The following is a 24843-nucleotide window of genomic DNA, read 5'->3' as shown; positions in this document are numbered from 1 at the left end:
AGCTGTGCTCCAGGACTGGGCTGAGCCCCAGGCTGGGCAGAGCAGAATAGGAGCCAATTCCTTGGCTGGCTGTTAGCTGAATGGGCTGGGAATGCCACAGCTGTGCATCCTCTGGACACATTGGCATCACAGCCCTTCCTGGGCTGTCTCTGTGAACCTGCAGGAAGGGAAAGAGCTTGGAGGAGATCTGCTCTGCACTAGTAACAAAGCTCTCAGCTGCTTCCCCACCCCAGACGGGGTATTAGATTTCCTCAAGAGGAAGGAACTATGTACAGCAGCTGAATCAGCCATGGGCTCTGCAAACTAGGCATCCATCAGCCAAGGAGAGAGACATCTGCTGAAGCCAGTGTTACTGACATCACAAATCCTCACAGACTACCCACCTGCTGTGGCTGCAGCTCTGGAAGTTGCATGAATTAAAATGAACACTACAAAACTCAGGTGCACTGAGAGGAGTTGCTGTACAGCTTTGGCACTTGTATGAGCACAACATGAGCATCCTGAACCCTCTGGCAGTGAACTGTTTTTAAGAGTGACTGAGCCACCTTGTGAGCAGTCTGGGCAAGGAGAACAATCAGATGTCTTCACGTGGACAGGGCTTTATCAATCTTGCAGCATGTACTAAACTGAACGCTGATATGACCTGGCAGTAGAAAAACAGAAGTTTAACATATGAAGGGCAAATATTATATTGTCTTCAGAAAGGAAGCATTGAAGAAATTTGTCCAACCTTTATCCTTAAAGTGACTCTGGAACAATACTTTTTTAATCCCTTCTTTGCATTTTTACCACCATCAAGGACAGCTTGTGCCAAACTAGCCTAGTTTTCCTTTTTGATAGGCCTAACATATGAAGCAACATCCTTCTAATCAACTTGAGGAAATACAAGTTAAGCACAGAGATAGATACTCTGCTATCAAAAAAACCAACACCAAAATATTAAAAAAAAAAACCTCCTTAAGAGCACTTGATCACCCAGCAGGACAGCAGATGCAGCTGCTTTGCAGGAATCTGTCAGGGTAGCAGCTTTATTCAGCATGTGAAACCATTTAATCATCTGGAAGATGATGCTCTGTGGATTGTACCTGAGGAGGAATGGTTAGAAGGATGTTCAGGGACACAATTAGGAGTATAAAAAATGGCAGCAGTTTTCCAAAGCAACACAAGTGACAAAAATGTGGTCCCATAAAATCAAAAGCATTCCCTTTAGGCAGGAGAAATGGATTTTACAGTGAGGAGGGGCTGACAGGGCAGCAGTGTTATTGAAAAGGCCAGAAATCATAGAAAGCCACAAACTGTGGCAGTTCAAGAGCACTCTGTTGCCACAGAAACTAGCAGCTATGATTTCTGGATGAAGATGGGAAAGAGAGGACTGGCAGCCAAAAAACATAATTGTTCCGGTGGTTTGGGGATGATGCAGTCTGGCTTTGAGGACAACGCTTTAGAGAAGACCAACGGGAAAATAAATTATTTCAAATATACCTGCCAATGGAGGCAAGGTTGTCTATAGCTGAATATTCTTCTATAACATCACAGGGTGTGACATTAAAACTGAGTAGCCATACCCTGAATAGCTTTCCCTGTAGCTGATTTTGACATTTGAAGGACCAAGTAGTTTCACACCTTTTATGAGTGCCTTGCTGACATTTTAGCAGTTTCCACACTGACATTTTGTGCAAAGAAAGGAAACTAGTGAGGCTAAAAGGCTTTGAAGTACAGGAGGGAGAAAGGCTCCAACAGGCAAAACAAGCTAATTTTGGTACTCTATTGCCACAAAAAAAAAAAAAAAAAAAAAAAAAAAAAAAAAAAAAAGCAAGCTGTATGGCTACAACTAAGCAGGTAAAGCGGCGATGCCGTAGCTAAGTGTCCTAAATAAAGTTCAGTTCTTGTGTTTCAGAGCAGAGAACTTTGGGACAGAAATTGCTGATAATTTCAGTAGATCACTAAGACAGAATGCCCATTGGACTACCTAATTTTTCCCACCATGGAGCACGTATTTAGTCTGGTTTGGGTTTGTTTTTGTTGTTTTTTTTTTTTTTTTCTTTCAGAACAGATGTAGGGGCAGCTCAACTTTTAAAGCATTAGTTTAACTCCTGGTACAAGCTGTCCCTAACATTTGATCTAGCATTACAAATTTTGCCTGAGATTCCAAAAAGTGACAGTGCCTGATCTTAACAAAATATCTTTTTCACTAAAGCTTTTAATCTCCGCATGCACTTAGCCGAAATGAACTGCTATTTTATTTAGCTGTTTGACCCAAATTAAATAGAGGGGAAGTGATATAACAAGCTAAGAACATGATTACTAGAAATCCTGGTTAACTGGAAAGTTCTCTTTTTGTAGGTGCTCTGTGCAAGAGTCATCAAAATAATTGCAGCATTTTAGCAAAAGCCAAGCAAGGAGCAGAGAGTATTACTAGAATACACTGGCTAGTTTTCAACCCTCTGGTGGCAGCAGCAATTGTCTTTCCCCACTGAATTATTACATTCAGAAAACTAGTTGGCAATAATCAGAAAATGGCCATAGAAGGGGTGCTTCAGTGATAAACACCACAAGCTTTACAAACGAAGAGAAAGGATTTCATTAACCTAACCAGTATATTGGAAAAACAGATTGAGAAAACCAAACCCAAAAACCCCGGGTAAGTCATCAACAAGGTTTCAGGCTCTTGTTACAAACCTGAGACAGAGTTTCCGGACCTGAAAGAAAGTTTCTCTCCCCTGTGCCACCCACCCAAACCCACATTGCTTTGCTGTGGTAACATCGTGGATTGAGTTAAATCATGTGATCTGAGCATCCTGCTATCACCTTGATTCAACAGCTTGCAGGTAGTTCATCCAAATTGGGAGATTTTAAACTGGTTTTGCATTTGGATTTTCAATACTATATAGTAGCTGCATTTCTACAGCCGGCAATGCAATCCATGGGGATTGCTCCCCTAAAACATATTTTGCAAAAATTTTTTCAAACCGAAGTATTTGGGGATCATCCTGGTGAACCTTCAGTAACCCAGCAGAACTGCTCCTCCCAGTCCCACCTTGCCTGTTCCTGGGCCTGTAGATCGCAGCTGCTGCCCAGCTGTGGCACTTGGGTGAGAAAGAGGGAGGGAGGTTTCTGCAAGATCCTGACCATATCTGGACTTCATCCCTCTACTCACCTAGATCCTGTTCTTGTTTGAGTGGAAAACTCTCCAAAACAAAAAATTCATTCTGTTTTTTTGGGCTTTTTTTTTTGTTTGGGTTTGGTTTTCTTTTTAATAACAACAACAAAACCCCATTTCCTTTCCAAAGGAAAGTCTGAGTATTGTTAAGTTCCAGCTCAGAAAGAAGGTTGAGTACTTTCCAGTAACTGGAAATACCCAACCTGTGAGTAGTTCTACCCAGTAAGCACTGAAACACTATGGCTTACACTTCAGTGAGTTCCTCCAGAACTTCTTTCAGCTGTGTCATGTCATTCCTTAACTAAAAAAAATTAACAGAAAAAAAAATAGAAATTAATTGTTCAATTTCTCAATGATGCCAAATACAGAAAGCTTAGATTATTTAACAGAATGTATTAAAATAGGAAAAGGTCACTTATGAGGAGTCATTAAAGTCATTGTTAGTCATTATTACCACCAAAACTGTAGAATTGTGAAAGAGAAATACGAATGCCTTGTTGTTTGATGTCTTGGTTTATGTCTTACTTTTGAATGATCTGCTTACTTGAACTAAAGGGAACTAAGAATTCTCCCTCTGAATCTTACCAAGAAGCCATTAGTAATGTGTCTATTTGGGTCTAAGTAACAAGTTGATGGTTTTCAGCAGTTTAGCAACTTAGCTTTTTCAATAACTTCAGCAGCTAACAAAGATGTGAAATACTGAAGATGCATTGTGGAAGGCTGCAGCAATTTCAGTCAAATTCCAGTTTGATGGTTTATTAAGTCTCCATAACATTAAAATAACATGCCAATGACAGAAAGCAGAATGGCCTTGAGTACAGAGAGGGTGAGAGCCCCAACCTTGTGCTCTGCTCCATCTTTGTTGCACTACCCCAGCCAAAACACATGGCTATTGCAGTCCATCCACAATGAGTGTGTGGGCTGAGTTCATTCATGAAAGGGAAGACGGCAAAGCAACTCAGCTTTTCTTCTCTGGGCTCTGCATGCTTCAAACATGGTTTCTCATTAAAAACCCATTTCTTTGGCGTCAGTTTAATCTCCTCAACCCAAGAATAAAATGCAATGATGCCGTTACACTGAAAAGCATTCAATCGTATTTATTCACTCTTTGAACAAATTCACAGATCAAGTAACTGCAATGAAAATAAAATATATAGCAAAATTAAGGTAATTTCAAGCTAAAAAACCTCTTACCTTTAAAAAAGCATGTCAAAGGTGAAAGTATATTCAGACACTTGCTTTACACAATGAAACAGGCTCAAGAAATGAATCCTGAGGAAGTGGCAATTAGTGTTATTCAAAGCCTTTCTATATAGTGACCTAAACCATCCTTGGCATTTAAATCTTCCTTTTGGCCTTCCATCCATTTTTTTCCACTGCTATGGCTTTATGAATTTCTTTTGGGTTTTTTGTTGGTTTGTTTTTTTAAAAAAAGCAAATAAAATTTGGTTTTGTCATAGACATCAGCGTAAAAGTTGAAAGAATTTAGGGGTAAGTACTTCTTTTCCTAGATTGCTACACTGAAAGCCACAAAACTTTGTATGACACTGTTATGGTTATTTATCTTGAAACTATACATTTATGTTTGTCTAGTGGTCTGTGTTGAGCAACATTCCAGATGAGGTAGATTGAAGGAATATTTATCCTTATAATGACAAAAATGTTGCAGAGGGAATGAATTTGGTAAGGAATGTAATTACTCTTTCCCTCATGCTATTCCTTAATCTCTGGAATTTCAGAAAGTGCTACTAGCTGACTTTGTATAACCTGAGTTTTATCTCACTGAAATCCCTGAGGCTTTGTTTTTCTTGTTGTCTTATTTATTATTTTTTTATAATATTGGGGTTTTTTAGCCTGATTGGAAACAAAGGGAATATGTTAATAGGGGGGATCTGCTAGTTCTGCTACATTTCTACTCCCCCTTCTATCACTAACAAAAGGAAGACAAGACATGAAAAACTCTATTTGAGAGGCTCAGTGGACAATGGGGAAAGAATTTTTGATTTATTGATAAGGAGGGAATAACTGCATAAAAGATGCACAATTGTAGCTAAAAAGCATGTGGCACTCATTCTATTTCTTGCAGAACAATATGGTCTAAAAATATAGCATTTAGTTTCGCTTTTTTGACCAAATGGAGCTTGAAGACAGGGATGAACTTTAAAAGGTTAGTAGCTGTAAAGCTTTCTCCTATAAAGCTTATCAGGAGATCTCTTCCTGCTCTACTAAGACTGCCTATGTCCATGACTCACATGTCTACAGCCAGCTGGAAAGGGCAAGAAATCCCTGAGCACTGACTATAAAGGGCTTCCATGGATCCTTTTTTGTCCATTTCATTATCTTCTTCCTCCAGCACAATCAAGGTACCACTGCAACCACCCTTGCAGCACAGGGCAGGAACTAATGCTGAGAATGCAGAGCAGAAAAATGTCACATTTGTGCCAGAAAACACCTGCTGAGCTTTGCTGGGTAGAGAACCCTCAAACCAAGCCATCAAAGAATGAAAATAATAACAACAAAAACACCTGTCAAACTGTTGCAGTTAAATATAGAAGAAAGCTTTTTTAAAAAGTCAAATCAGCACCTCGTTTTATATTGCTAAGTCCTAGAGGGGAAGCTCAAATCAGAGTCATCCCTACAGAAAGAATAAAACTTATCCCTTACAAAACAGGCCAAGGTTGTAATCCCCTCTTTCCCAAATCCATCAGTTTGGCAGTAAGGATGGGTCTTGAAGCCTTTGAATTAGCTGGGTTTCAGTGGTTTAATATTTACTAATCAGTTTGACCACAGCTCATTAGACTCATGCATCCATCCTGGTATTTTTCCTGTACAGACTCAGGATGACTTAACAGATAAAAATCAGGTGCCTTCAGGCCAATATGGCCAAATTAGAATCAAAGTCTAGTGAGACTCAATACAGTTATCTGCTACTGCACAGTACAAATAAAAAAAAAAGTCAATTTCTCATTTTAAACAAAGTATAATTAACCCAGGAAGTCCATGAGGGTGAGGCATCTGAGGACAGCCAATTGACAGGGTATCAAAACTAAGCATTTTCTATGAATATTCTGAACACCGGCTGTAAAGCAGAGGGACTTTTCATACACGTTTTCAAATAAAAAAAATACCCTCTTTTGTGGGATTTGACCAAGCTCCAACTGATGGGCAGAAGCACAAGAAATCCAGTCCACAAGTGCCCTCCAGAAAGTGCCCAGCCAGGCATACACACAAGGGCTTATCCACAAACAGTCTGTGCTCTGCCATCCCACCTGGCAGCAGCTGCACATGGTTGCAGTAATGACCCACCTACTGCAAAAAGAGCCAAATACTTCAGGAAAAGTCACAGTGGTTGCTCAACCCTCCTCCCCCCCCTCCCCCAGAACAAACAAACAAACAAAAGAAACCCCAAAAACAAACAAACACAAAAAAAACACCAAACAGTCTGGTGTGAGGCACAACCACAAGTGCAAGTGACGAGTTACAGGGCAGAGCTGGCTGAAGCCAGGGAATCCACAAAGCAGTCACATGGAATTACATGTGCAGTCCCATGGAACATACATGCTCATCTTGACTGAACTCCAATGAGTATTTCTGGCAGACATGGAAGAATAGCCACTGTTAGTTGATGCGTCTTCTGTGCACCAGAGAAAGCCAGTGAGATCAGGGCTGGCCAATGTCTCACAGGCTTCTTCACATCTACAGTCACCTGAGGTAGGGGAGCAGGAATCAGCTTCTTCCTCTTTCACTGATAAAGCAGAGTCTCCCTGGTTTCTTTTTCAGACTTAGTGCTCTCTGAAGTTTCTGTTAAAATTAAAGAATGAATTTCTTCTTCTATAATTAACCTATCAAAAGCATTCATGGGATCGTCCTTTGCAGAGCTCTGAAAGAAAGGAACAATATTTTTAATAGTATTTCCTCCTGGTGAGTGTTGCTTTTTCAACCCAGTAAGATAGACCCCTGTTCCACAATATATACCCTGTATTATGGTGAAAAGCCAAGGTAGTTGGGCAACAAATTGTGCTTTTGAGAGACATGGCTTAGGCCTGGCTGACAGAACAGATGTCCTCTGGAGATGAGGAACTGAAGGTTGGTCCCCACCTTGAGGGTGCTTCCAACTATAGCCAACAGTTGAAGCTCAGGCAGGAGGATGGAGACTTGAGCATGTACAAACTTTTTCACTGAGCACACAGAAAATTACATGGAACAATAACAAAACACTTGTGAAAGCACAACAAAGTGTAACAGCTACCAAAGTTACAGCCCTCATGGCCAAGAGTCCCATCCAGGAGAACAACATTCACCACCTCATGTCAAGGTTTGAATTAGGGCTTGTCACTGTACTTCTCTTAGGATTTCTACAAAGGGCTATTGAGAAAGATTTATTTATGGAAAAGTTTTCTTAATGGGTATTATGTTTATTTTCCCTGAAATAAGGCACCACTCCAAGTCTTTCATCAACCAATGTCTGAAACAACTATAGCTGGTTTTGTTCTTTGGCCAACAAGAAGCTATATATCTGATTTACTTTCTAGCTAAAAAAATATGATAAATGTTAGAGTGCTAAAAATATTAATTTCTGAAAGTCAAACACAAATAGCTTCACTCAGCATCATAAATGTGATTAAGTAGCAGACAAAACATGAATGTTCAGAAGAAGTCACTTAATAAAGTTCCAAAAACAAAATTCCTCAAACCAAAACCCACACAGCAAAAGAAGCCTGACAATCAGAAAACTGCCACCCAAAAAAACCCAACCTGAAACAAATTTAAGGGACTAGCAGTCTGGAGTAACAGAATAAAGCAATTCTATAAATCTAACTGGAAAAGTAGATATTGTTGGAGGGGGCGGGGGGGGGGGAAATATCAAAGTTTTGGGTAATTGTTTCTGAATAATTCCGAGTAATGTAAATACTTAATCTTCATACAATACACACATACACAATTAGTGATAAGGCAGACATAGGGAAAAAAAAAACCCCTGCAAGCCTAGAGATCCCAGCTCAGTAGATCTGTTGGCCCAACAGCTTCTTACTAACCTGGGAATCCTCACTCTGCTCTCCAAACATGCGCTTAAGAATTTCTCTAGGATCCGGAATTGGTGGAAGAATTAATATCTTCAGCCTTAATGAAGTTAAAAAGAAAATATTTAGATGAAAGATATATTAATTTAAAAATCACAAAATCATTAAAAAAATGTCAAAATCATGTTTGGATACCATCAAGAAAATTTGTGGAGTCAGCTTTGTGATCACTGGCCAGCCTTCATTCTCTGTGCAACTGTACCCATTTCTTATTTTTACTCCCCAAAACAAAAGGAAAGCAGCACATGGACACAGACAGATTCTAAATAATTTTCACTCTTGACAAAGACAGCAGCAAATGTAGGGAGATCATTATTTACCTTTTTAGATAAACAAGTAGGATTACTGTAGATACTGCTACGATTAATGGAATAGTAATTATTAGAACAAAATAGATTGTAGAGCCCCTCTTCTCACCTGGAAAACAGAAATTGTAGAAACTTAGGGATGTTTTGAAAGGCTTTTTAAGAATAATGACAACAAAATAGTTAATTCTCCAATTTGTTCATTGATGCAGTGCTTTTGCAAGTACACCAGCACTTTTGTAGGCACGGACAGGCTTGTTTTTCAAAGATGGGATTATAATGTAGTAGCAAGGAAATGAAAATGAGCAAGACTCAGGGCTGAATTTGGCTACACTGGACATTGCATAGCTACACAAATGGCACCACTATCAACATATACAGCAGCACAGGCTGAGACTGGTGGTGCTGAAAAAGGAGTAGAGCTCTTCTGCCCTCTTTTCACTCAAAATTAAATAGGCACATAGGAAGGTTATCTTGGACTCCCATTTATTTATCAGACATAAAGGCATTAAATGCCTTACAGATGAAGAGTAAAGTGCAGCACAACGCAGGGACAAGTGCTCTCACCAATGCTCTTTTCTTCACTCCAGTCACTGTGGAAATCACTGTTGTAACACACGCGCTTTGGTTTCGCTCTCACTTTGAAGGTGTACTTGCTATTAGGATCAACACCAGGAATTGACACAGAATTCATTTCACACTAAGGCAAAAAATAAAAGGTAATTTGCTTTGTTCAATTATCAACATATTCTCAGTCACTTCCAAGCCTATTTATATTGTGCAGCTAATGCATTCTGAATGTTTTGATGGGAAGATCTTTTTATGACTATGAAACCTCATTAAAAATAGGACATAGTGGCATTTAACAAGCACAGAGTGCCTAAATGCACATTCCAAAGCTAAGATTTAATCCCATTCACTGCTACATCTATCATGCAGCATTTGGCATCAATGATTAAGCTAAGACGTAGAATTTGGAACAATTCCTTTTATTTTGTTTTTTACTTCTGAGAAACAGCTGTGATTTACCCCGCCTTCCCTTCTCATCAGGGCAGCATAACTGTGACCATACCAAAGTGTTTTGGGATGCCTCTACAGAGGAGAGCACACACTAGACAGGATATAGCTGCACTTATTTTATATCCAAAATGCCAGTTTCCTGGGGAATGTTGCTAGCATTCGAGTTTGGGGTAGCAAAAACAACTAAACATGCTCCACAGGACAAGACAGCCACTCAGTTTGAAATTATTCATGCTTTTTTTACCATTCTGATCAAACAGTACATTCAGTTTGGCTCTGGACATACATCATGAGCCCATGCAGACACCAAACTCAATGCTTTTTGTATGCATACTAAAATAACTGTATCTGAGAGTGCACACTTCTTTCTTCCCTTCCATGCCCAGTCTTTATACCCTTGCTTTTCTGTATGATATTCTCTGTTCTTGTGTGCACCAGCAGTTCATTTTTCTTCAAGGCAATCAGGTCACAGTACTAAAGACCAAGAGCAGGAAAACCTATCACCAAGACACCAAAGCCCATATGCATGAGAAGCTTACAGCCACCATTTCCTGACAGTAAATCCTTTATCAGGCTGTTCTCACACACAAACTAATTGCCCTAACAAATTCTGGGAAGGATTCATAAGACTTGCATGAATTTTGATGTACAGCTTTTACTAACATAAACCTACAGTATGAGAGAAAAATCCTACATTCACACAGCACTTCCAGTTCTGGCACCCAATCCATTCACATGCAACTGCTCATTTTCAACTGCAAATATTACAAAAGATTTACAGAAAAAAACAATAGTAAGGAAAACTTACTTCAATGATCTGACCAATGTCCAAATCACCATTGGAAAGTTTAACTTCATAGTGTAAACAACTTTTTGGAAAAGTTTCTGATTCACTCCATTTTACATCAATTCTATCATTAGTCTTTGACACTGTCAATTGTGTTGGTGTGGCAGGTTTTACTGAAATGCAAAATGGACTAATTAGTTCAAAAGTCTATTTCACCGCTTACAAAAATTGTTCAGTCCTGTATTGCAGAATATTACACTTACACCAGATTAAGAAGAGGAAAAAGTTTGCACCAGTAAGTAAAAAAAAAAAAAAGAGTAAATCCAACTAAAGAATAAGAATAAAAGTTAATAGAAAATTACCCCTCTCCCTCAGATACCCATCCCACAGAAAACAAGCTCTTGCCTATATAATTTCAAATCAAATGTCAATAGAAGAAAGGAACATCTAATCTCATTGTCTCACTCCTACTTTTTGAGGTGAAAGTTTCCCAAACACAACAATATACTACCAAATTTCTTATTTTAATTATATTTTTATGATGAGGTGTTAGGCTTACCAAGGGTGGTAGGATTTTTACTTGCACACACAGGCCTAATTTCTTCAGAATCATCGCTGATCAAAATACTTATAGCAGGGTAGGTACTGGTGACTTTTGGGAAGGTAAGACTGAAAATGCATTCAAAGATTCCTTGGTCTACAGAGGAGTTGCTACACTTCTTTGGGTTTTCCAAGCCATCAAACCTAGAGGAATAAAATTATTCTTGTAAACTTCAGAAGAAAAGGACAGCAAGGGGAAGGCTTGTTTATAAATGTGCGTTGCAAATTCTAAAGACTGATACTGCATTAAAACAATGCTTTTTATGCTTTTTAGCACATAAAAAAGGCTAAGCAAAGTAAGCAGCCTGTAATTTATCTCAAGCTTTAGAAAGAGTATTGTTTTTGTGAAGAGTGCCAAGGAGCAGAAAGAGAGGCAGAGTTGCTTTGTATCAAAGAGAACAACTGCTGTCAGCTTTGGTTCACACTTTCCACATGGAAGAACAATTCCAAGGAGTAAAGAATATTTAGAAAACGAACTAATATGGACCACTTCTTGTCAACAGAATTTCACCTCTGCGATAAAATGAGCTGCTCAACCTCCTCTAGCTCTGCCTCAAGTATTGCAGCTCTTGAGACAGTTGAGTTTCACCTATTTACCTGATTTGCTTTTCAAAAATGTCAGTATCCCCTTCCAACAATAGAGAAGTTAGGAAGACAAACTTCCTCCTTCCTTCTCTTTGTTGCCCAAGCCTCAATGAAAATACACCAGTAACCTTTCCTCCCAAAAGAAACAAAACCAAAAAACCCCACCTCACTGGCATTGTGGAAAAATGTATCTTTCAGTCTAAAATTGAAGTGTTTTCTTAGTTTTTGGCTTTAAAATCTAAAAATTTTTATCCTTTCAAAGCAGCATGAATTAAAACACTTAAGTCACTACACCTACATTGTCCATTAAAATTAAGGTCAGGTTGAAAATACATAGCTCAGGTCTAAAGCATTATTCCAGTAAGTACCCCTATACCCAGAAATTCAGATCTTCAACCCTGCATTGGTCCTGTTCTTGTAACAAAGAAAAAGTTTGAGTAGAAGTCTAGACAGGGAACAAATAGTCCCCCCATGTTTAATGAAAGCAGCAAATTTTCTGCTGTTTGCTGCCCAAATGCCCTGAATTGAACAGCTGACCTGCGAGACTGCCACTGGAGAAAAAGAGCAAAAAAGTTTATGTAGTTCGCTCAAGTAAGACAGAAAACAGATTTAAAACTATGACATGGGGCTTTCAAAAAGGAAACTCCTCTATTTCTACAGAAGCTAATGCAATTTGGCATTTCACAAGCCCCATCAAGGTGCAGAAGTATGCATAGATTAGCATGTACAGCTATCAATGCCAAGAGCTGGCTCACACGAGTCTGTTCCTTTGGAACAAGGCACCATTTATGGCTGTCCACTGGCCAGCAGGGATGATGATGATAAAAAGATGTTCTTCATAGCTTTAAAGGTGAATCAGTTATTCACAACATCAAAGATGCAAACAGAAGTACTATTAAGAGTTATTAATGCTTTTGTACCATTTCCCAATAGTTTATGAACTGACACATACGTTGTGAGTGATCCTAGCTTAAACAGCCCATTTTGTTGGACTGCAAAGAAAGCAATACATTGGTCTAGCTTAGTTCTTAATTATCCCCTCTTTGAATCAAGTGCCCAATCAGAAAAATATAGAAAGCAATAGCAGCTATGTTAGTATGGGCTACAGAAGCAGACACAAAATAGTTACATCAAATTCCCGAAAAGTCTTGGCCATAGCAGCTTCTGGCCCCTTCAGTGGTGGAGTTTTCTGTTGGATGGGACTGAGCAGTAACTTGGACACAATGCCCTGGGAACTTTCAAAGCAAGAGGAAGCAGACAAGTGGAATGTGTCATGTAAAACTAAAGATGAGTCCTGGAGCACTTCAGAGCTGGGAATACAAATCTCCTACGAACCAGTAGAACAGAGTGTAGTTGGTGTCACTGTTTGCTTTCTCCCCAGGACGCCAGGCACAAGCCATGTACTCCAAATTGTGCCAAACACAGCTCAAGTCAACAGCAGCAGTACCTGGAATACCTGCAAGGCAAGTTGGAAATGTTCTATAAAACTTATTTTGTCCAAGTTCTCTTTACTTGTCCAGAAGTAAAACATTTCACTTTACATAACTGAAACTGGAAGGCAGAAATTGGTTAGTTACCTCTCAGACTACACTGCCTGTTTAGCACAGCAAATTGGGAATTCCAGCTGTTCAGACCTTGCAATGGCTGAAATCTCAGCAGAGTAATTTCTAGAGGCAAGCCAATCACAACAGCAAATCCCAGTGCTCACCGTGGCTGAATTGCTACTTAAAGTTGCCAGATAGTAAGGACAAGGTATTGAGTCGGGAAAATATTTATTTCTATTAATCTACAGGTACTTTAAAAAAAAGTCAAAATAGCTGGTAATTACAGGGAAAACTATAACAAAGATAAATGCTATTACAGCCATCAATGTCAACCATAATTAAAGGCTGACTATTTTTATCTTCTCCAGATACTGTATCGGTTCTTGGTATTCTGAATATGGAAATGCCTCTGAGTCTTAAATATTGACAAAAGCAACACTAGCTAAGTTGACTTGTAAATTGAGATCCATATACCTTTAGACATTAAAATTTAACATTTAGAAACTCAAGTCACATCAATACAAATGAGTACTTAGCAATTGTGAATAGGTCAATGGATTGCCGAGGCAGAGCAATTATGGAATAAAGTCTTTCATACTCAATCTTACATTTCTGTTTGAGTTCTTTACACTGTATTACCATACTACATTGTATTGGATACTTTTGCCTTGTAAAAAGTAGCAGCATCTCCATGAACAAAAAACTAAATTCGAGTTAAACATGGATGTACTTTGAAAGTCCAAGCTTGCGTTCTCCCTGAAGCAGCACCTAAGACACAGGGAAATGACACAGGTTTTCTATTCCAAGAAGTACATAAAAATATTCCATCTGCAAACAGAACTTTTAAGAGCCTCAGCCTGTTTGGTACATGCTGTCCTAATGATCTGCTTCCCTGATCTTCCAGAACTCTTCTGGCAGACACACACACAGGCTTGATATAAAGTCTCTGATTCTTCCAACTACATGTGGTTTTCATCCACATCAAGTCATGCTCCTAGGTTAAGACAGACTTTTAGGTAAGAGGCTCATTTTCTTGCTGTACATCCTAACTTCAAGCATTCAGCAAAATACATTACTCCTCAAAGTCTTCTTCCTAACAATTCTGCTGTGGACTGCTTACTTTTGCATGCCAAGAAACAAAAAACACTTTTTCTCTATTCGTTTTCCTATGCTTTGTAGACCTCACTCATCTCTTTTGAAAAAGACAGAACCCTATTACAATTATTTAAGCAATTTATTGAACAAGTTGTTAAATTTGCTACATTCCTCCCTCTATATGGACAGTTGTAGGGTTATTTTATGGGCTTCTATTTATACAGAAAATTATACAAAATAAACTGACTTACATGCCAGTCATGAAGGCAGCTGGCTTAATGGAGTCTAAGCTAAGCTATCTCTTATGCCACAACCACCAAAACTAAAGTTGCTCTTACTCCATTTCTGCATTTAGATGGGGGGATAACCCCACTTCAGATACACAGGAATTCCTGACAGCGTAAGAATATATTTCAGCCCTTCAGAAAGGCTATCACTCAAAGCAGGCAGAAGAGAAATAACAGGAACCACACTGCTGTTTTGGAAGAGCACTTCAATTTTGGCCAGAAGACAAGCTTTCCCAGAAGACTTTAAGCATCAGAGGACCCCAGTTGCAATTAAAGGTGGCATAATCATTCTATTTAAGCTCCAGCAATAAAACCAGCCTGTTTATCTGGTATTTCTCTAGTACCTATTTTATGATTCTTGTCAAAAGAGCAGAGAAAAAGCCATGTCTCCTCAGGCCAAGAGGGATCTGGCTACTGCTGGCATTACCTTTAGGCAGAAGAGAGGTCTCCACCCAGGGACTGGGCTCACTGGTGTTGTCATTCTTGCATTCACTTCTCACTCTGAGGTGCATTTCCTCATTCAAGTGCACATCTGTTACACGGAATTGGTTCTTACTCCATTCCTGGGTTTAGATGGGGGGAAGAAAACCAGAACATTTGCCATAGCATCTCAGACACACGGGAATTCCTGCCAGTGTAAGTATATATTACAGCCCTTCAGAAAGACTACAGCTCAAAGCCAAAGGAAACCGGTGTCTGACTATGTGGGAAGACTCAGCATCACTTGACTTTGCTTTTTCGTTCTCAGGCGCAGTCAGAACTCACAAAGAAAATTCACTCTTACCCCTGTGACCTACAATCATAAGCAAAGGCTACACAGAGATCAAGAAATCATTATAACATCAGGGAAAATTATCCTAAAGTAACTCTTCATGGATAATTCAAAACAAGCATGTTTATACTACAGCTGTATAAACAGGCACTTACAGATCTGACCTTCACCTTTCTGTGTGAATGCACATGAGGGCATGACCAACAGAGTGAAAAACATTTGAAGACACAACCAAAAAGCAGTGAGATGAGTTTGGACGATTTAAGGAGCAAGAGAAAAACCTACCAAAACAAACCCATAAATGGCTACTAAAAGCAGTAACACCACATCAAGCCCAAGTAGCTCATATGATCTTCCATTTCAAGTCTGTTTGTGTGGGAAAAAGGCTCACCCTTTTATCACACACTTTCCTGAGCATCTTTTGTTGGGCTAGGAGGACGCCTTTTAGTTAACTGGAAACTGGATACAAAACAAATATCTTTGTTATGGCCAAAGAATGCTGTAAACACTCTATACAGAGATAATATATATTGGCACTAATGAGAGGGAAAAGAAATCTAACAAATGTATGGATTAGATTTGTCTGCGTTTGAAAGATGGGTGTCTGCCAAGGAAGGCAAGAACCTCCCTTGGAATAGAAAATGTGTCCCCTTCCTCTCCAAATTACTGTAACTCCAAAACATCGGGGCTTTCAGGCAAAGCCACGGTAAAAGAGCAGCAGCTTTTGCTGCTGTGTATATGTAGAACCAGGCGATCAAGCAGCAGCAGCAGCAGCCCCAGGAACAGAACACAAACCCAGGACAGCCTCTCTCGGCTGCGGCTCCTTCCCCTGCGCTGCAGTTCCGGGCACGGCCAGCAGGGGCGCCGCTGGCTCCCGGCCGGGCGGGGGCGGCGATTCCCCCGCGCCTGCAGGGGGCGCTGTGGCGCGAGCTCGGCCGCGCCTCCCTCAGGCGGTGATGGCGGGCGGGCCGGGGGGAAACGGGCCGCAGAGGGAACCTCGGCACGGAGCTGGGACCGCAGGGCCGGGCACACCCCGGGGCGGCAAAGGAAACGCATCAGAACCTCCGCAGCTGTAGCAGGAGCTGGCGGGGTGTCCCTGCGGGCAGGGCTGCGGGGTTACAGAGCAGTGAAAAGCCCGGAGCAGCGGCAGAGGAACGGCGGCGCTGGGCAGCAGCGGCTCGGCTCCCAGACGCGGCCGGGAGAGGCTCCCTTGAAGGGGGAAGGGGCTCGGGGTCCTGGGTTTTCCCTGAGGTACCCAAATAGATGGTGAGGATCTTTACTAGTGAGGTAGAGTCCCAGTACAACAGGCATTCGTACAAGCAGAGTCTCACAGTAGAAGAAAATAGTAGGAGACGGGACTCCTTGGGGGCGGCGAATTCTTCCCACAGCAAGCCAAGAGCAAGGGAAAGCTCAGAGCCCAGCCTAGCCCCTCACCCTCCAGCCAAATTCTCAAAGCATCTCTGCCCTTCCTAAGAGAAAAGACCCAGCTAAAGGGCTGCTGCCACTGCACTCCTTCACCCCACCTTGGCCACTTGTTTTGGATCTCTTCTCTTAGAAACAAATGGGAAAAAATTTCCTTAAAAAAAAAAGTAAAGAAAAAGAAAGAAAAAATCCTAACCTCCAACAGGTTCTCTGAGCAAAAAGATGCAGCAAGATGTACAGTCTGTTTCATCCTGTCCTGTGAAACTGCTGACCCTCAGCAGTTCTTTCATTGCTGATGACATTAATATCTCTTAGACCCTTCCACAAACTCATTCAGCTCTTTAACCAAGGAGATTTTCGACTTGTTGATTTGTTAGTGAATCAATCAAAATAGGTAAACAGGTTTCTGTTGTGTTAACAGGTTCAGCTGCCTCATCTAAAGGTCCAGTTAAGGTTATTAGAGATCATTAGCGTCAAAACAAAATGTCATCCTTTTAGCAGTGACATTAAATCAGCTTAGCTGCTCGCAAAACCACGGTCATTGAATCATAAAACGGTTTGGGCTGGAAGGGAGCTTAAAGATCATCTGGTTCCAACTCCCTCACCACAGGTTCCTGCCTTCCACTAGAGTAGGTTGCTCAATGCTCCATCCAAACTGGCCAAACCACATCCCTACTCATGTCCAGGATATCCTGGAGCTGTGAGAAAAAAACCACTGGTTAGCATGAAGAGGTCAATGTAAGCATCAGGCTGTAAGACTGCAACAGGGCTCAACAACAAAGGACTGCTTCAAGAGGCATCATATCAATTGTAACCATATCTGAAATAGCAGGACTGCCTCCCTGACAGCTGGCATCTACCAAAGGCTTCACATTCCCAGGGTTTGGAATTACGGACTTATTTTCCTACTGGCAATAAATTGTAAAAATACTTGTCCTACAGCCCATAGCCATAGGCACCATGGCAATGCCCTGACCAAACTGTCTAATCCACAGCAAGGACCACATCTGGGCTGCAAACCATCTAACATAGAAAACAAAAGCCCAAAACAAATTAGTTATATGACTTCTATTCCAGGCAACAAACATGCTCCATATGGTTATCAAAACACAACCGCCCCATAAATAATTGTAATTGCAGGGAGAGGGTAAGTGGGGGAATGTTAATTCTTGGCATCACCTCCAAGAGAAGCAATGCTGTTAAACCACAGTTAAATCTGCATGTCTCTTTAACCCGAGTTCAAAGTAAAGTAGAGAAGCCTTTGCAAATTCCCATTTAACTCTTAAGGATGTAGACTACCCTTGTATCTATTTTTTCTAGAAAATTGCATAAGCAAAGACTGATACGAGACTTTTCCCATTATTACTGCAGTACTTCTGTGTTACCATCAGCACCCAGTTATCAGAGAGCAACAGACAGATTTTTCTGATCTGAAGATCTCATATGCTGGTATGATTCATTTTTGAGGTTTTGATCCCATGATAAGAATGAAATGCTATATTAAAATTGTATTTTTATATGTGTATATGCTCTCCCACATGGGGTTTATAACACTAAGACATTTACTGGAACACAGAGTTTAAAGAGGTGATATACTTACTCTTCTGTCCTCAGGAACCCCATTAATGATGATGTCACTGGAATACTCCAGGTTGCAGCTACTGCTGATGTTCTCTGGGGGGTTCCATGTCCACTTCAGAGTACAGATATGGATAAATGAATAGTTCAAGTTGGATGGAGATGGAAGAATTTTTGCTCCTGGAAGAGAGGAGTTACTAGTGTAACAATCCTGTTGGCCCACACTTTACCATTTGTAATACTGGCAGATTTTTAACTCTGACAGAAAAGAACAGAAATAACTTCTCAGCTTTGTCAGCTCATAATTGCTACCAGATAAGGTACCCAGTAAAGTGTTTCTATTATTCTTGTTACCTCAACTCGTAAATAATTTAAATATGCACGAATTAACAGAAAAGTAATTTTTAAGAAATTGTAACCTGCAACAACGTGCTGGTACTCAAGCTCTTGCATGTTGTGGGAAGATGAATCATGCGCTGAAACTTTAGTAAAAACAGTATATATATTTTGAGAAGAAATTAATACTTCGTTCTTCCCAAAAGTTATCTATCAGCACAGTTTTAAAGAGATGTCCTTAAAAAGACATGTGATTACATCTTGCAAGCAACAACTGTATTTTAGAAGCACAAAGACTGCAAATGTAAGAATGTTAAAAAGCAACAAGGAAACCACATCACTTTCTCAATTACTTATTAAAAATATAATTCTATGTTCCAGTGCAGTGAGCAAAACCAGTGTGGGACAAGTAGTAATTTACTGCTGACACTTCAGTGGTACATTTTTTCACCTCCCCAAAAGCCAATGAGAAGCAGAGCAGGGCCATGACTCAGAGATGGCCATAAATCCATTTGTGCCATTGACCCCTCCTTATCTGGTGCATCGAGTCAATGTCTACTCAAGATCCATCACACAGCCTGAAGGTCATATTAGAAAACAAAGAGGGGAAATATGACAGAAAATGGCAAACTTCCAGTAAAAAGTAAAATATGTGTCAGACATGAATTCTAGAAAACATCACCAATTGGGAATTCCCTAAGAAAGTGAAAGTGGATTTTAGTTTTTTTTAAAGGGCTACTCTAATATGTACTATGAGAAGATATTGAACCAGAAGCCCAATGAGACTGTTTCTCAGGGTATCTCCAGGAATCACCACTGAGGCACCACCACTTGTCTGTCTGTGGACAGTGCACCTTTGTTACTCAAGAGCTTCACAAACACTTCAGATATCAGCTAGTGCTGCAGGTGTTGCTGTCCCAGGGAACCAAGCTCAACTCATCCTAACGTTCAAGAGAGCTCATAGGAAAAGGGTGGAATAATTCCAGCAAGATCAGTTTTCCCATCCAGGTCACAGTGCAGGCCCCACTTCCTTCTGCTAGCACAAGAAAGAGGGAAGACAGAGAAGAAAAACAGCTTCCTTGAGCAAGAATTCTGCTCAAAGCATCCATGACACCATTATCTTACATTTCATGAAAGCCAGAGCAGCCAAATCTTGAAGGGAATGCATCAAACTTCTGAAGGTCTCTCAGACCTTTGCATAGTTCAAGGACCAGCAATGGTAGAGATCAGGCACCATTACCATACATGTGTATGCACAGGTCAATGGAATAATTACAAGGATTCACTGATTTAGTCTGAATATGCTTAGTTTGTTGAAATACTTTAAATTATTGGGATTTTTGAGCAGAAAAGAAAAATTTTTGTCCTTGAAAAAATACAGTCTCCAGTGAGAAAACAGAATGTAGCAAAAACATCTTTGCCAATTACCTCTTCCACTAACAAAAACTTAGGACAGGCTTTAGGAACAGCCTTCGGGCATTAAGTTTGTAAATACTGAGTCCTTTTAAGCATATAAAAAAAAAAAAGTTTTTCAACAAGAGTACACAGCTCCAAGCATTCCTTCTTGTCATGATTGACCTTTTACCTACAATAACCACAAACCATTAAAAAATGTTATACCTGACTGCTATTCTGAAGTTCTAAACATTTTCTTCTAATAAGTTTGATTAGAAGTCATTGTGCTTAAGTTTGCAGATTGCTAGCCACACAAAGAAGCGCTAATATTAAAAGTTTATAACTTAATCAGTAAATTGCATTAGCATAAAAAGTTTAAATCTAGGAGGTTTTCGATTACTCCACAGAATTCTGAAGTTTGTGTTTTAAATTTTAATTCAGCTTTTATTCATAGGTTAGGACAATCTCATAATTTTGTCCATGTAAAATATAGAGTCTCATGCTCTCGTTATTAAAATTTCTGTAGCGCTTTTGCAGAACTACTCAATGACCAACTGCAAAACGTAGGCAAGCCGTTATTTCACTCTTAAAATGCAAAACCACGGTGGTGCTTCTAAGAAGCACAGCAGCAACCGTCAGAGATTAGGTGAGGCATAGAAAACCTATTATTTCTAAAAGCCCTAAGGAGGAAACATCAGCAAATCCTTTGCATCAAGTACCATGCGAGTGTTGTAAAGTAATAAAAAAATTAATCATATTTTTATTTTGTCGTCCTGCATTTTCTGAAAGTTGATTTCATGGTGAAAAACCGAATTGCAGACCGTTGAAAAATAACAATTATTTAATGTCTGCAGCTGGATTTTTTGGACAACATAAGCAGAAAATAAAACTTCAAGACTGGGTCCTTATGAAGCCCTCAAAGACACGCAGGCATCTTTCCTCAAACTAAACATTCGTGCTTCCAAAATCGGAAATACTAAAGGAAGAGCGAAGGCACAGGGCGAGGAAAGCTCTGCGTGTCCGCGCCCGGCGGAGCCGTTCCCGCACCGCCACAAGACACGGGCACAGGGAGGAGGGCGGGGGGCTCTGCCTGGGGTTTTAAGGCAGACACTGTCCCGGGAAACGAAGATGGAGCTTGAAACATTTCTGCCGACCCCGCCAAGAGCTGCCTCACTGAAAGAGGAGAGCAGATTTTCACCACCCCCGCCCCCGGTAAGCGGCAGGGCAGGGCGCGCAGCCGGCGCTGCCTCGCACACGGCTGGCGAGCTTCGGGTGATTTCTACTACAAAATGAAAGCATCGCCCTTACATCCATGCCCTCATGGATGCCCGCGGAGCCACGGCCGAGCCGCCCGACCCGAGCACGGGGAGAGCCCGGAGTGGCCGCTCCGAGCCCGGCACCGCGCACGGAGCGCAGCCGCCGCTCCCTTCCCCTTCCCTTCCCCTTCCCCTTCCCGCTCCTACCTGCCGCCGCCGCCGCCGCCACCACCCAGCACACGGCGAGGAGGATCGGGCAGGGTAGCGCAGCTGCTGCGGGCGCAGCCATGGCTCGGCCGCCCCAGCGCGGCCCCTCGCTCCCACTTCCCGTCGAGGGGCCGGACCAGCCGGGAAAGGCGGCGTGACGGGACGGCCCGGGCCGGCCCGCCCAGGTAACCCGAGCCGGGCGGGAGGAGCGGCCCGGCCCCGTCACCTGGGCAGCACCGCCCCGGGCCGCAGAGCTGGGCAGCGATGGGAGCATCCTGCGGCTCCGTCTCTCGGCTCTACGCTGCCCGCGCTGCCCTCCCTCTGTTGTCACCCTTCTCTCACTCCGTGTGCCACCCCTGCGCTGCTCTCCGCTCCCCGCCGCTGCTCGCGCTGAGCTCTGAGACACTTCACAGAACCGATTCTGTTGGAAAAGGCCCTGAGATCACCGAGTTCCCTTCCACTGGAGCCGTCGGTGCCTCCCCCTAGCCCGGACTTGGCCGTGCCGCAATCGCAGAGCCGAGGCGATGCCGCGGTGCCCGCACAGCCCCTGCGGGGACCGCACCCGCTCCGTGCCGCTGTCCCGCCACCGGCCCCGTGCCCTCCGTGCCCCCTCACATGGCGCCGCAGCGCAGCCACAGACTCACGAAGATCTCATTCTGTGAGTCAAAGTCGTTTTCCTTTTACAACCGGCTTCACAGTTTTCTGCTACGGCTACTGAGCCGTGCCCCCCACGGGGTATGGTTCATATCCTCTCCCAGGAAAGCAGCTGAGTTAGCACATCCCCGAGAAGTTCTCTTGGTGTCGAAGCAGTTATTCAATCCCAGCAGAATGCTCTTTTCGAAATCCCTCCTGAAAATTCAGCTAATTTCTATAGCTCTCATCTGTGCTAAAAATTCTTTGTTTTCAGATCTGCCTTCCACAAACTTTCCCAAACTCACTCTTCAGCCCCTTCCAAATACAATATGGTCACTTGGAATTTTGCTCTCACGTTTATGGGTGTGATGCACCAAGTTATCCAAAATTTTCCCAGAATTTGGAATAGGACATTAGTGCTACTTTGATAAATTTCAGGAGAATAAAATATTTCGGGTAAGGCTGTTCCTTCTCAACTAGAATTTTGTAGTAGCTAGCAAGCTTGTTACCAACCAAATACAGGTATTCTAAAAATAGTACAGATCCAGCAGGGAGGAAACTTGGCTGAGTTTCAAGGCAACCCAAAATTTGTTAGTAAAACTACCTTATTCCTAACCAAACAGAATGTTTCAGTATTTACTCAGCTCCTCAAAGAGTTTTGAGAGAGTTCATCTGCATTTTAGACACTCATTCTAGAAAAAGGGAAGTGGACCTTTTTATGGCAGGGTGGGGAATATCCTGTGTTAATATTGGGCTTTTTTTTCTTTTCTGCCTGTTTATTTCCCTGTGAAATAAGAGGACTTCTAGTTGCTGTTAGAAAGTGCCCAAGGACCTGCAATTATAATCAAAGAAAAATGTGGTTTAAAGTTCCAGGATGTGGAACATTTAAGCTGTGTGACGGAGATCGGATTGCGCAACTCCGTAGAGCGAGCGTGGACTACGCCGGCTAGTGAGAACATTTGTAGAGCCGAACTGATCCAAACAACCCCTCTCCTGCTTTCAGTTTCCTTGCTGATGTTTTCTTTCCTTCCTTCTTTCTGTTTTGTCCACTCCTTCTCCCAGCAGAGCCAATGCCAAGCACTCACGCAGTCGTTCACTGCTTTTGGCTGCCTGCCCATCAGTGCTGTCGGCAGCTGAAACACTTTTCCCCCCTCTCTCTCCCTTCTCCAGTGCGCAACTCGTTGTCACATTCCCATCCCAATTCAGGGCAATCACAACCGCTGCCAGAGCCTTTGATCTCTGCCACTCACCAGAGATTTCCCATTTCTCAATCTCACTGAGTCCTGTCGTGCAGCTTTCTGTTGCAAACCTCATGCTCGTTCACGTTCTTGTGAGCCACTGCGCTGGTGACTGGGACTCGTAGAAACACACCTGAGCTATCTTTCAAATGATCTGTTGAACAAGTACTTGGGGTATGGCTTCAAGTTTGGCATAAACTGATTTACAGTCATCTTACTGACCTGCCCTTGGCCATGTGTTCCTGCCTTTTCCACCCACACAAAGCCAGTGATTGTAGGGCCATGCAGTGAGTTTGCAGACGCAATAAAACAAAAATCCAATGATTTTTCCTGTGCGTGTTCCCTAAATTAGATTATCAAATGCTGCCAATGCCTGCCATGTCTGCACAATTAGTAAGTCAACAATTATTAGCAGCACAGGGCAATGGGGAACTGTCCCTTTTGGGGACCAGAAGTTGTTCCACACCAATACTGAGATTCCTCCTTTCTGATTTTGCAGCAGCTTCTGTAAATACTTTAGGTGTCAGCCGAGATAATTACAGGCTCTTCATGGCTGGAGACAGTTCAAAAAATGGCTCAAATAGAATATAGCTGTATCTGAGGCACAAAAATCCAAAACTGTGTTGAAAAAAACCCAGTCTGACTCATGTGGCTTCTCACTTCTTGACCTTTGTCGTGTTCTTTGTTCTGTGTTCTTTGGGGACATCTAGAATTTTGTGATACGTGTTCACAATAGACATGAACTCTGTAAAACTCTGAACTACTGCCCAAACCCTGCTGGAAATGAGAAATTATGTGGAATAAAACCCACCTCCTTTGAAGAGCACCTTTGAGTGGACATGGAACCAAACATGTTTGTGCAAATATTGTATCCCCCCCCAATAATTTCTATTACAAGCCCATGCATCAACTTTTCTGCTCACTGTTCCCTAAGTATTAAGATCTATTTAATTTACCTATTTATTTGGCAAGGGAGTAACTCCTTTACCCACCAAGGGAGGCAAGGCATAAACCTGGCTTACAGCTGTTTGAACAAGGCTTGCAAGAACCCCATACAAAAGCCTCAGAAGACAGAAGTAGAAAAAGCAGTTTGTCCTTTATCCTCTGGTGATTACACCCGACTTACATTACATCATGTAAGAGTTGGCACAACTGCCTGGGCATATACATTAGTCTAAACAACTTGTAAGTTGAGTTAGTTGAAGAAGAGCAACAATGAATACATCTCCAAAGAGCAAAAGTGTGAGTTTGAAAATTGTCATTCCAGAACAGAGCAAAAACCCAACCACAAACTTACTGGATATTCTTTAGGAAAGTAGGGTTATCTGCTGTGATGTTTCCTTACTTGTGATTCACATCTTGTTTCTATTGATAAATTCCTGTGTATGATTGTCTCTGTTTTTCAGATGAATTATGCTTTTGGGATTTCCCTTAGCTGGGTGTTGTGGTTCTCATACTCCTTCAAGATTTTTAAGTTAACATGTTCTCTTTGTTGCCGAATAATTTAGTGTTCACCATTTCATTTGGTGTACCTACATATTT

At 41.6% G+C, this 24843-nt stretch overlaps 1 protein-coding gene across 1 annotated transcript; it reads right to left on the bottom strand.

Annotated features, from left to right (window-relative positions):
- Positions 1-6902: 6902 nt before the first annotated feature.
- Positions 6903-21512, bottom strand: IL13RA1 (interleukin 13 receptor subunit alpha 1). Its single transcript, XM_062503180.1, has 10 exons — positions 21431-21512; positions 18259-18416; positions 14892-15027; positions 12874-12994; positions 10913-11097; positions 10375-10526; positions 9114-9246; positions 8562-8658; positions 8197-8281; positions 6903-7040 (listed from the first exon to the last, which is right to left on the bottom strand). Exons 1-10 carry the CDS (start codon positions 21510-21512, stop codon positions 6903-6905), a joined length of 1287 nt encoding a protein of 428 aa, XP_062359164.1.
- Between the last annotated feature and the right edge of the window lie 3331 nt (positions 21513-24843).

The sequence above is a fragment of the Cinclus cinclus genome, chromosome 15 (genome assembly GCF_963662255.1).
Source record: "Cinclus cinclus chromosome 15, bCinCin1.1, whole genome shotgun sequence".
Classification (NCBI taxonomy): domain Eukaryota; kingdom Metazoa; phylum Chordata; class Aves; order Passeriformes; family Cinclidae; genus Cinclus; species Cinclus cinclus.
This window is presented reverse-complemented; position numbering and strand designations above follow the sequence as displayed.

What these genes read in the sequence shown, in the direction of transcription:
- IL13RA1 (XM_062503180.1), bottom strand. Translation starts at nt 21,512, where the DNA reads ATGGCTGCGCCCGCAGCAGCTGCGCTACCCTGCCCGATCCTCCTCGCC. An exon ending in TAAAAATCCTACCACCCTTG is followed by an intron (nt 10,527 to 10,912) that starts GTAAGCCTAACA and finishes TTTGCATTTCAG; the next exon opens with TAAAACCTGCCACACCAACA. An exon ending in CTACTTGTTTATCTAAAAAG is followed by an intron (nt 8,282 to 8,561) that starts GTAAATAATGAT and finishes AACTTCATTAAG; the next exon opens with GCTGAAGATATTAATTCTTC.